Source organism: Penicillium brevicompactum (genome assembly GCF_028827555.1).
Source record: "Penicillium brevicompactum strain IBT 35665 chromosome Unknown utg000001l_segment0_segment0, whole genome shotgun sequence".
Classification (NCBI taxonomy): domain Eukaryota; kingdom Fungi; phylum Ascomycota; class Eurotiomycetes; order Eurotiales; family Aspergillaceae; genus Penicillium; species Penicillium brevicompactum.
The window spans coordinates 1,269,895-1,282,922 of record NW_026623203.1 but is presented as its reverse complement, the minus strand read 5'-3'; the positions used below and the strand labels follow the sequence as shown (position 1 = coordinate 1,282,922).

General features: G+C 46.8%; 3 protein-coding genes across 3 annotated transcripts; 1 reads left to right on the top strand and 2 right to left on the bottom strand.

Moving 5' to 3' along the window:
* Positions 1-3,353: 3,353 nt before the first annotated feature.
* On the bottom strand, positions 3,354-5,658 carry N7506_000265 (uncharacterized protein; the record flags this gene model as incomplete). Its single annotated transcript, XM_056949561.1, has 4 exons — positions 3,354-3,430; positions 3,872-4,236; positions 4,300-4,898; positions 4,948-5,658. The coding sequence occupies 4 exons, from the start codon at positions 5,656-5,658 to the stop codon at positions 3,354-3,356; spliced, it is 1,752 nt and encodes a 583-aa protein (XP_056815476.1).
* Positions 5,659-6,995: 1,337 nt separating this feature from the next.
* On the top strand, positions 6,996-8,147 carry N7506_000264 (uncharacterized protein; the record flags this gene model as incomplete). Its single annotated transcript, XM_056949560.1, has 4 exons — positions 6,996-7,553; positions 7,637-7,736; positions 7,779-7,996; positions 8,043-8,147. The coding sequence occupies 4 exons, from the start codon at positions 6,996-6,998 to the stop codon at positions 8,145-8,147; spliced, it is 981 nt and encodes a 326-aa protein (XP_056815475.1).
* A 2,639-nt stretch (positions 8,148-10,786) lies between these two features.
* Positions 10,787-11,541, bottom strand: N7506_000263 (uncharacterized protein; the record flags this gene model as incomplete). Its single annotated transcript, XM_056949559.1, has 2 exons — positions 10,787-11,409; positions 11,469-11,541. 2 exons carry the CDS (start codon positions 11,539-11,541, stop codon positions 10,787-10,789), a joined length of 696 nt encoding a protein of 231 aa, XP_056815474.1.
* Between the last annotated feature and the right edge of the window lie 1,487 nt (positions 11,542-13,028).

Below are 13,028 nucleotides of genomic sequence, written 5' to 3'. Positions count from 1 at the left end.
CCCCTGGCTGTTTATGTGTTTGGTCTTTTGGCACCAAAAATCTAATGTTGGCTTTATGCCAGCATCCTGAGACGCAACATCTAGGAAGTCATTGGCCCCCCTTATGGTGCTCAGGAGAAATGGTATCTCAGTGCCGCCCGAGTTTCTTTGCCAGCAGGCTTTGTTATACAGAGACAGCAGTCTTCCCAACAACAAAGCTGAGAAGCCCTTGCATAAATATGCATAACAATAAATGGCTGCTAATCACAGCTTTTGTTCCTAGGAAGACCAAGCATGGTGGCAAATGATACGAGAGCTCTTGTTCACCTTCACATGCCTGCCACCAATGAGCGTGGGGAAGATTGGACAAGTTGAAGATCATTGGTTGATGAGATTTGCTACGTCACTCTGTTCGTAACTACCTTTGCTTCATCTTCTCTCATGACTGACGCTGCCGTGGTTTCCGCAGGATATAAAGCTGGGTTTTCCCGCCATTGCAGTCCTGTTCGTCCTTTCACTTTAACATATCTGCTCACAAGAAAATTACCTAGTCAATTTCAACATGGCACATTCGGCCTGCCTGTGCCACGCACAAAGACTCACGTTGAGGTTACAGATGGCTTTGGAAGATCCGTCCTCCCACCCAATAAAAAACAATATCCCCGGTCCTGGCTCCCCGAAGAAAAAGTTGCAGGAATCCGTTTTTGATGGTGATGATTTTGTTGAAAAAGCAAATATGAGGAGATGCGCTATATCATCCGATGTAAGTCTCAGATTATGCAAAAGACCGTGGATGGGGCTGATTAAACACATGAGCAGGTTAAGCCTCTACAATGTCTAATCGGCTGTACAGAAGAGGCTAGACTTGCATCCGCTGTTGCAAATCGTCTGGTTCTTTGATTTCAGACGAAGTGATGACGTGCTCGTTTCCGTGGACATGAAAAGATAAGGAGTTTGCATGAATTCTCGAATGGTAACTTGAAAATACCCAGGGGAATTATGCTGCAATTTAGAGATACGGAAGGGGTTCTGCATTAGAAGCATTGTATTAGGTCGGGCTGACGGCAGAAGAGCTAGTCAATTAGAAACTAATCGTTCAATATCAATCGCACTTCATAGCCCTCTAGCATGAATACATCATGATGTTTTTTCTGATCTATTACGCTCTGTAAAGCTTTCAACATGGAGTCTTCCTACGCTTCTAGCTATGGTCGTCTGGTCGTCTGGTCGTTCGGGAGTACTAGATCGCGATGCAGGACTGGCTGGAGGAGCGATGACTGGTACTCATTTGAGTGTGGCACGTCATTATTGGCTGGGAGCTCAGTACCTTCCCAAATAGGGCTACAGCCGAGTGCCAAATAATACAAATGGGCGAGACAATTGCGATTTTTCACCGAGCCGTAAAACAATTTCCGGACATCGGGTTCCATAAGCCCTCAAAACTCACACAATAGAAATTGGACAATACTTGAGGAGTTCTTCCGAGTGGGTTTAGATATATTACTCCTCAAGGCAAATGTCTCGCTGCTAGCAAGGTTGCGACTGTCCATCGCAACATCATTATGGCAGGGTTGCCCCGCTTCACTGACCCAGATGCAATGCGGACGGAGTCGCGGATCATCCAAGGCACGAAGAAAAGAAACTTTCGACTGATCGGAAAGTAGCGTTGCTATATTGTGCCTGAGGAAGGATTTAAAAGAGATGTGTGAGAGCAGACCATGGAATGGAATTGTAGTTGGGAAGGCAATAACCCTTTTGTAGGGAGAGAGATGTGATCTTTATTTAAAAAGAACAAATAAAGGCAATTCAGAGACATATTCGGTAATACATGTGATGCTTCACCTTGAGCATTAACCGTGATCAATGGCTGTTTGTAAAATTCAAACATAAACTACATAGAACCCAAATAATGCATTCGAAGAAGTGAAATGCCTCGCCATGCAATAATCGTTGAGACCTCCCGTTTTGCCTGCGCTTAGGTGTTCCATTGTTTCAACCCTCGGTCATTCATCATCTATTCTATTAGTGATCTCCAACATTGCTTCCATGAATGGCAATGGCTAAATTTGCAACATACACCTTATTCTTGCACCCTGGCCGCCTTGATAGAATACTGGACCGGAAAGGACAAACCTCGTATTCACCGGACTGATCCGGCTCTGATTGCCGTGTTACTTTGATCGACTGAACGTGTATGCTCTGAATGCTTCTCTCTTAACGATCAGAGACAGAAATAGCGACATAGGCTGTAATGGCCATGGATATCACCAGGAGCTCATAGGCCACCTTAAAAAACCCCGCCATTGTACATTATGTTGTAGTACTGAAAGCTGTCATCTGAACATCTCACAGGAGGTTCGGAAGCCGTATAAGTGTCGGCAAGATGGGCCCCTGTAGATAGAATGACCAAGCCCAGGATGCAAAGAACGCACCTGGAATGTACCCAGGGTTTGCCTTGGTCTCGTAGTCGTTTGGGGAGGCTTGCAAGTACAGCCCCGGTAATGACAAACAAGGTGGATGCGAGTGCCGCAAGCAGCACACACCTTTGACGCCATTTTTCATGAGATTTCTGAACGTGTTATCTGAAACGGATTTGTTGGATGTGAGATATCAAATTTCGCTCGCTCCGGCAGAATGACCGCGAAGCGCGCGATGGCTGAGTTGAGACCTGCAAGGGCTAGTCCTACCACAGCAAGGGACATAATGGCAAAGCGCATGCTGAGGTGGTTTTAGTAGACATTGTGGAGCGCAGCTTTCTTAGCGCAAGTACAATTCAGTCGATTGCAGTGGTGCCTTTCTGCGAAACCTGCTGATATAAACAGCTCAACAAAATGATGATAGAAATAAAATTGGCAGGCTAATGTCTCTAGTCATTTTTATGTGCTTTCTACGCAAGGACTGCGTCCTCGAAGCGACTCAGTATGAGGCTGAGCTCGGCTGATTTTTCACTTTGCCTTGCTCCCATAAACTCAGGGCTCTGTCAGCCGTGTCGTTTTGTGCTATACGATCGCAAGGTCCCCACGATCGGTCTTGAACCACCGACTGCCATTGGTAACTATAATTAGCTGATTGTGTGTAATTTGTGCAATTACACATTTGTCCCTATGCCCCTCTCGTGCTTCGGTTTGAGCTAGCTACTTTGTTGGCACTCCACGATAAACAGCTGAATAGCGCCAGTAAAAAAACATTTATTGCATTATGCAGATAGCCTACTGGCACATAACCATGGCGCCCGAATCATAATTGTCAATGCTTCGTCTAGCAATTGATTACTGCGGTACTGCACCCGCGCTGTGGTTAAGAACAGGTAATTGCCCATATTGGCGACATGCGCTGGCCAAACCACCGCACAAGTGTCGTAAAAAGGATTCCAATCATCCACAGCCCTCACGGTCGGAGGTGAAGTATGCAAGAAGTGATCCCACGGCTTTGAAGAACCAGTTGGATGTCGCTGGCGAGGATCAAAATATAGACCTCAAGCATGCCCAAATGTTAAGCCCTGCCAAGCTAAGCATTGCAAAAAGTAGACTGGCAATATTGGACCCTTTAATCGCACTCCTTTCTGCAAGAAGAACACCCAATAAAACAAGTCCAGCTTTGAGAAACGCTTCATAGATCATTAAGACAGCATCCCGGCTTAACCCAATAAGTTCAAAATCACACTCTCTAATAGAACCCACCGGGAAACCCCCTATCCAGTGCCCCAAAAACAACCGAAACAAAGTTCGTTTATAGTTGCGAATTTTGTCGCTTGGACATTGGTGCATTATTAAAGAGTCGGTCACAGCAGTTCCTCTGCATGGCTCGTACGAAATTTGACGCGGAAAGTTGGTCATTGTAGGAGCAGTCCGCAGGATGGATATTATCCTCCATCGCCAATCCACAGGCTCACGCCAGGTATCTGTCAGATTGTGCGGAAACAAAGCGGCAAGCTCCTGTGGGTGTGACGACCACACCGTGCGGGTCCGCTCATCGTCAAGTAGTTCACTCTGCATGGCAGCAAACGGCGACTTATAGTGAAAGAATCTGGAGTAGAAGGTAGGAGTGTTGACTGTAAAGACAACCTGTTGGAGTCCTTGTTTGTTTTTCTCTTCGTCCGGACGGTGTGGATCTTCCTCGCCCGAATATTGCTGATGTGAGTGCATGACCCGAGTTCGCGGACAGTGCTCTCCTGGAGTGACATACTTCACACTTTTTATGCGAGACTGGCTTTGGACCATTGAGGATAGGATCATAAAAAAGTATTTTTCCAAGGCCCTGCGAAGCTGTCAAACATTGTTCTTGTTTTCAAAGAGGGGGCGAATGAGGATTAAAGCTTACCTTTCAGACAGTCGCGCAGATTTTGCGATAGCCTTTCTATTAGGCTCCGCTCTTGTCTGGATGTTAAGTTCCTTTCCGTTATGCGTCAGGTAGATCTTCGCAGCTTTAAATAGAATCCGAAAAACCACCACGCTGCACATGGGAACCCACCACCACTTCGCGAGGAAGAGCAAAGAAGAACCCAGGCTCGCCGAGGCAGCGTCAAGAGGTGGACCGGTGGAGTTGACTACAGCGTTCATGACTGTTTCTCTTCCTCTTTTCAATGTCACCATGATCTTGAGCTTATCCAGCGGAGCCGCACATGGATCGGACGAGTCAATAACATAGCTTGCTTCGATAGGCGTGAAGGGTGAGACTTGTAGATCCTTGTCGAACTTCCCTTGGAAGCAATAAGGGCCAGTTCCGGGCGCTTCCGTTCGGCAGTTTCGCGTTAGCCACAGCCTGCGCTCTCCATAAGACGTCTGAAGTTGGACAACCATTGCAGTGAGCTCTCTTCTGGTGTTGTAAAGGTACCAGAACGAAAGTGGATTATTCAGCTGCCATGTGACACTCGGGGGCGCCAGGAGGTACGCATAAGGCCACTCGGCAGGATCTTCTCCCTATAAAGCTTCAGTTCGTGGTTTTTATCAATTTCCGCCGAAGTCTCACCTCAGATAATAGGAACTCCTCTAACTTTTGAGTCATCGACAGGTTTGCACCGCCGTTGAAGGCGTGATCCTCTGGTCGGATACTGAACCATGCCTTTTTGATGGGCAGCAAGAAACCAGACCGAAAAGGGGGCTCAACTGTGATCAGAGGGCTATAGCAGGCACGGAGGCCGACTGGGTAACCAGCATAGAGATAGGAATGGTGATAATTGTCTTTGAAGCCGGACCGGCGGAGGTGTCGAAGATCGCATGGAAACAGCGCAACCCGGCCGTGAAAGGACTTTTCGGCCTGGGGATTTCCATTGACGTTTGGAGCCTGGACTTCTCGAGGTGTACGGTAACTCGAGTCTCTCTTTTGGTCACGACTGGTATGCGCAGGACACCCGCTAGCCCTGGTCGACTTGGCTTCACATTGAAGCGGGCCTGCGTGCGAGTACGTGTCTTGCACCGATTCAAGATACTCCAATTGAGTCTGCAAGAAAGCTGATGCGACAAAGATAGTCGCAATCACCACAACTTTTACCCAGGACAGCTCTGCATACTGGGTGCAAGCAATGAGCAAAAGATTTTCAGCCAGAGCCAATGCGACCCTCCTCTCCAGCACCAGACGACCCAAAAGAGAGAGCAGAACAGGGGAAAGTATATACCAAAGCCCCATTCCGTCTTTGCACATGAGATAAAGAAGTGGATAAACTGCCGCAGGTGAGGACATGAGCTTTATGTGAGGAGCTCAGATTCAGGTATAAATTAGCAGGGCTGGGAACCAGCAAGCAACCATGACGAAAATTCGGCGATGTTTTTCCTTGAACATAGTGTATCGGGGTGAGTTCAGCTTCATATTACACGCTCGCAAATTGGAATACTTTTTTAACCTTGCTCATTCCCAACACATATTTCTGAGCGCGTTGGTTTACACATATTTACATTTGAAAATGATAGCTATTTCATCCTTTGTTGGTATTCCATAATGGGAAAACCTGATCCTTCGAAAACCGTGAATGTGGGATTTTCGCACTTCTCTCTTTGCGTGTCTTCCGGTCGCAGATCCCATACAAAAAAAAAGCAACTGTCGAATTACATCACGGCAGTCGAGCATAAACACTGCAGTAAGCAAAGCGTAAATATCCACATCACTTAACAATCTATCCCTCAAATAATTGAACAGAAGGTGAACGTGGGAATTAAATATCTGCCAAATCTATATATTGACCACATTTGACCGTGTCAGCCACCCAAACATGGCCGTTCTTGGCACCGACAACTTAGCCAAATTGGCCAATTTTTGCACAATGTCCTCAAGTGAACCCACCGGATCGCCCGCCCACCGCACTCGCGATTAACCACAGAATGACCAAGCTCTGTGGGAATTTTAAATAATACCCAACCTTTTTCAACGTTTACAAGGATTAATTATGGAAGAAAAAAAGCGAACACTGAAATAACGGTAATGAAACTTCCACTGCTTAATAACTTTGGCCATCGATAGCAGGGAATGAACGCCGTGCGTTGCCTCTGTGAAGCCGGCTAGGCCGCAAAAAATTATAAACAAACCGAGAAAGGCGTAATTCTAGAAACCATCAAATGACGTTTTCCAAGACCATCAACATCAGCTAAGCTGTGATTGACTGGCAGCTCGCCCCAGCAATTAAACTCCATGAAGCTATTAACCTAAATGGAATAAGTTAAACGTAAGAACTCTCTTAAACCACCGTATTTTCTAAATTTCTGGTAATCAGCTACTGCATGTATCCTCGCCTTTCCAGTGATGGCCCTCCAATTCTCAGAATATGCAAAAGGGTGTAGAGTGGAGCATGTTTTCCTTCCACGTGAAATGCCAGAATAAACGGCTGTATGACGCTTCATTATTCATCAGACCGGTTTCTCGCCTACCCATAGACCGTAAGATCCATGTTATGGGAGATGACCCTAGTTGATGGTATTTCAAAAGCAAACATTGCCCCGGGTGTAGGAGTAGATAAATACTTGCTATATCACCTTCCGCGATCCAAACGCCCAATACACTCAAAACCCTTCACCGATATTTCCACCATGGATTCCAATCCATCGAAGTCCACTGGGCCGGAAACGGTATTCCTTTCCACGATAGCCAACTCCGCTGGGAATGACGGTGTTTTCATTGTATCGCCACCGGATCGGAGAACAGAAATGGCCGCGCCGATCCATTCCTCCGAGCCTAAGCCAATGACCGACCCTTTGAAGCCCTTGAAGCCATTGCCTTTCCGGAAGCGAAAGCGAGCTTCAGAAGTACCAACTTCCACTCTTCAGCCATTGAACGAAGACCCTTGGGCGGCATATGTCAAAGGCATCGAGATTCTTCCGCGGAAGGGGATGCTTTTGGCCCAGAATAGGGAGGACAAAATGGAGTTGGTCCACATAGAACAGCTCAAAGCGGATCCAGCATCGATACGGTCTCTGGTGGAAATCATCAAAGGCCTCTCTTACCGCAGTTTCCCACAACTCCTGCGCCACTACCAACATGATGATCACACGTTCTTGGTGTGGGAGTCGGTCGAATGCTCCTTGTCCCAAGTCCTGGGATCCAGGTACGCCCTCACCGAAACTGAAATCGCCTCGATTGTATGGCCAGTATGTCTAATGTCCGTCCTACTCATTTTACACGCGCTTGGTAGACATAAGCCCATTCCAAGGCCAATGCTGAAGCTCTGTAGATCCTTATTGGAATCAGGTACCTCCGCAATTCCGATAGAGCGCTTGCCACACTCACCAACGATGAGGTCCTTTTTACGGGATCCGGTGGGGTCAGGATCGGTAAGTCAACAACCCATTGATTGGGTAAATTGGTCATTGCAGCCTCTGATGCCAGTGTCGTGACAGCTGGCGTGGAACGTAGTTGTCGTATCGATCCCGAAGACATGAATGCAGCTACGCTGAAGCTGACGGCATTGTCGGAGATGGTCAAAAGTTTGATGAGAAAGAGCGAAAAAATTCATCCTGATTTTCCATGGACCTCAAAAGCGCGAGATCTGCCACACAAGTTGAACACGGTTGGATTAGACGACTTGATGCTGGTGAGTTGGCCTAACCTACGGATGAAGATCCACGCTGAACAACCAGGACGACTTTTTTGCCTCTTTGAAAGGCGAGGCAGAATTAAAGCTCATGGTTAACATCGTATGCAAAACCTCGCACTTCGATATCAACTTTCTAACACGCATTTGAATCGAAATTTGCCGCGTGGCTTTCTACATGCTTAGATTTGCACATTGCGATGTGAGGGATATGTTGTGGGAGTGATATCATATTTTGCGTCACTCTTTTATGCATTCTCACTGGCGCTACCCCTGGTGGCTACGGAAGTATATGAGAGCCTTTTATTCCCCCTGATCGGGAAGGCATCTGTGCTACTGACCTGTATAGCTAGGGACAGGATCCACCCCTCTGTGTCTATTGGTCAAAGACATGGCTTAGCTTACTGTGCATCGATCACATCAGATATACGAATTTCATTCACGTACGCTGCCGACTTGGTCAAAGAAGTCTGAATAGAGATCGTTTGTCACGGAGCTACCTACTCCTTGGGATGGACCATCAAGTACGAAATCAGCGAAATTACTGCAGGCATCTATCCACCCATAGATACATGATCCTTCGGTGCATTTGAAAGATCTTCACAATAGGGTCTCTCCCAACCAGAGATATTGCACTGGGGATCCTTGTATATTCTGCCCGTGTAGGTGACTGAAAGAATAAGTGTCCATTACGAACCAAATTAAAAACACCAGGAAAAGTAGATTGTTTCTTTCGTCAAATTCACCCCACTATTCCTGCCATTGATTAGTTGGGTTTTTGTTCCCAACCCTCTGAAGGCAGCGCCCTTGGTTACTCGTTATTATCTCCTAAGCTAGTAGGTTGATATTGGCATCTAGATTGGCACTCTAGCAACCTGGAACTAATTGGTCAAACTATGATCTACCCCTACAATACTGTTTAATGACCTCCAACAGTTACAAGCCCTCGGCTTTTACGTTTAGAACTTGATACTTTTCGGCTTCCCATCCATGTTCTTAACCAGAGGGTAGCCAGCATATCATTCAATTCCCCTCTGGTAGGATCTGTGTGGGCTTTTCTCAATCCGTACCTTCTGCTTGTAAAGATTTAGTGATAATTTAGCCCGACAAACATGACCAGGTGAAACATAACGAAGTTATATGGGGCTGTTTATTTGATCACACCACTCCGAGCACAATGGCATTCACCGATAAAATAGTGTCCATGTTGAGGGCGTTCCATCTTTTCGTATGATAACGAAATGCAGGTGTGTCTCCCAAGGAAAGGTATTGTTAGCCCGAGACATACGACCGGTCTCAAGACCTTCTGTTCTGTGTACTTCGAAAAACTTTTTCGCCTGTCCGACTTGCAATAAAGTAATCAGTGATTGTTTATTTTGTCGGAATGGAAGCCAGCTATCGCGCATCACAATACAAGCTCACCCACATCAACAAGTCTGTCCACCCGAAGTTCCATTTTTGCAGCAGTGTAATGCTGCTCTGTTTTATTTCCCACATATCTCGATGCTCTTTATCCGCGAGCAATACGATCATAGCCTTGAGGTCTCTCTCGAATAATCTCTCTTGCTTTGGCACTTCTACTTTGTGTGAGTACGTTCTTGACTCGGGAAAGCAGCTCCCTTCGTTTTTCTTCCTCCTGTTGGACCACATTGGAATTATCTTGAATATATTGGTGACATCCGTATCGGTCTTGCTTTTAGAGAATACTGGTAGTCGAACAAGCACTTCCATCATCCTGGGAGTCACACTGGCCGGGATGGTCTGTGCCACCTATTTGATCACCTGGCCAAGAGAAAAGGGAGAACGAGTGCTTGAAATTGGAGTCTGTGGAGCATTGGCTTTGTGCAGTGTCTCGCTCTACAACGCTGTTTTCGCGAGTACGTCTCGATTGACGGCATCTTATATGTTTGTGGCATTGGTTAATGAGATCTGAGAGCGATTCTACTCCCGTGGGTCTGTTCATGTCCTGATGCAAGGTTCACCCGAGCCATATATTGTGTCGGGGAATTCTTTGATGCACCTACGCTCCCTGATTGCCTCAAAATCTCACGCTTCATTGCTGGTTTCTTCTGCCTGTATCTGACGCACTTGAGCGCCTGCTCGCACGACAATTCGATTCCGTCTGTGAGCCCGTAAGAAGTGTTTTGGTTGAAGTCGATCACCATGACTAGTGACTAAAAAACGGATATCTGCATGTCTAGCCGATTTCGAATGTTACTGTATCGATAGCTGACAAGAACTGACAAGAAATCTTGATGCTGGACCTAAATTCCGGATTCCAGCTTAAAATGCTCCAATAAACGAGGGCCACCCGTAAATGAGTGACGCTGGACCTTTCTTGAGTGCGAGGCTACGTAGATCAAGACGGAAGAAAGGATGGCAGTATAGAGGGCCGGATGCTTGATCACCCATTGCCGTACGTTGCGCTCGGCTAATTGGATAGCACCTCTTATCCGAATGATCTATTTCATTACCATCTTTTGCAGAGAAATTCCGATATACCCGACTGCTTTGCGTGACATAGTTGATCTTCCAGCACGTTCTCCGAGTCAAGATGTTGGCCCATCCCACTTATAGCAGAGAACGTCTACCTAAATTGGCGAGACCATGTTACAAGCCTATGCTCAAGAAAAACCTAGCTTGGACGAGCAATTGCAGGTCAATGACCACCTGAAGATATCTCAGCCAACAACTTGCGATCTAGAGCTCAAGAACAGGAATTTGGAGCACCAGTTGGCACAAGATAGAAAGCAGCTCTCTCAACAACCTGAGGCAAATCAGTGTTGAAGCTTACAAATGCGTCGGTGCGCATGATTGCTTGTTTTCTGGAATCTGGTGGTTTTTTAATGTCTCCATAGCTTCTGCAATCCCCATTTGCACACGACTCAGGTCTTCCTCCAGCCGTGTCACCAAAGACTTGCTATTTTCGAGCTCTTCATGAATCCCGCGATACTTTGCCTCCCACTCCTGCCTTTCGTCAAGCAATGTCTCCGAATGCTTTCGTGCATTTTCAACATCAGCCGTGAGTTCCTGATTTGCGACTTCGAGTCGTTGAATAGTGGCCGTGAATGAGTCACTCGCAGAAGCTGCCCTGGTTGGCTTAGGAAGCTTCGATGAGCTTGGGTGCTTTAGAATTTCAGCATTTGGAAAACTCAGCAAACCTTGATGGCTCACCTCGTCGCTTATCCTGTTATCGGAGCTTGCATCAGGTTCCCGCAACGTCTGCGGACTAACAGCTTCGATCGAGCACCCGAGTGCATCACGTATCGCCTGGTACATGCCGACCGTTCCATTACTCAAATTTGTTTTCAACAAATATTCTTGAGACTTTGACACCGACCATGCGTAGCCGTCTGCTGCGGACGGCTGTAATCGGACCCGACCCGGTGCGACAGTGAGGCCTAATCGATCATCTGAATGTCGCCATTAGTTGCCATTGGGGCCGTGTGTCTTTAGATTTGGGGTACTTTACGAATATGAGCTGCCAGCGCTTCCCGGCATTGCTGCCTTAGCAGCGCACGTTTCTCGTTGCTTGAGAGTATCATTGGAGCGTTTTTGGCGGCTGACCTACAACCGTAGTATATCCTATATACATATCTGCTGTGGTGTTTCAAATTTCTGTAGCAGAGTGCTGACGTTTATTGTAGATACTCATAAACTTTTACTAGTAGTTTCTTTGTACGATTTAGCAGGGGCTAACAACCGTCCCTGTTTATCATTCAAAATAACCATCAGCTGTTGTTTATTTGAATAATAGATTGCTAACCGGTAAGACCTAGTTGAGTTTCTCATTCAATGGGTTGCCAGCAACAAACTATAGTAGTATCCCCCACCTGTTGTAATCGGGCCACTGTTACGAGAACCTTATCTGAAGAATGAGGCCTGCGGCGGACCACGATGCAGGATACAAATTTCCGGTCTCTCAACCACAATGCAAGGCAATGTGGTAAATGGTCAGTTTTAGACTACATGTACAAGAACTTTTGGGATGGCAGTTCGGCAAAACTGAGGGTGGCTTCCATCGTCTCCAAAATGAGGGGAAAGTTCGTCTAACCGAAACACTTTCCGACAAGATAAATATCTCTAATGATCCAACCTACAAGTGCCAACTTCATTCAACTTGCCTAGCACAGATGGCGCAAATCTCTCACAAGCGAACGCGCAAGAACAAAGAGATTCACCCGGAGAGACTTAGCCTTCTGGGCAACCCACCTAATACGCGATCTACGTCGGCCACGGGGGAGGGGGGAATCCTCGGTCGTTCGCTCCGGCTGGCAGAAAGAGCCACCGCGGGAGAAATCCACATCAGCCCGTCACGTCAACAAAGCCGTATCACCCTTCGACTGCGCCAGAAGCCGTCACAAGGCTCTGAGTCCGTATGGTGGACTTCTCCCAAAATCCTCGGCCAGGATGACGACGAGCAAAAGCAGGATAAAGTCATTACCAAACAGGCCATTCGGCAAGCCTGGCTCGGACGGCTGCGCCCAAGAGCAACTCATCAATTTTCACCAGTCAATTCCAGTGAGGTGCGGAAGCGCACACGCGGGGGAAAGGTCTAGTGGGACTAAGAGGTGCAGTTCTGATTTCGAAAACTACTGTACAGTCCGTCACGAAACTGGTGCAACCACCTGCACTCCTCTATTGTTTCTCTAATCTTGATTACCAATTCACGCTAGTACTTATTAGTAGTTTTTCCGCAGCACCACTTGTCGACTTTCGAGCGGAAACAGTACGGACTAGTACAGCAAAGTACTTGAGAGTATGATTCTTGATACTATAGTAGGTGCAGAATAAAAGAGGTTTGGGGCTTACTAAGCCTCACAAACAAAGGCACAAATCAGGCATACATGATAGCTGAATATCTCCAAGCGCACTAGTAAGAATGTGGTCCACTATACTTGACACCACTGCCTATGTGTATTGTAATCTTTCTTACGTAGAGCACCTGCCACCAAGATGGGGTGTATTCGCTTGCAATATTGAAATACACCTCACACCTTCGTGCCCCGCCATGAGATAGCTAATGACAGAT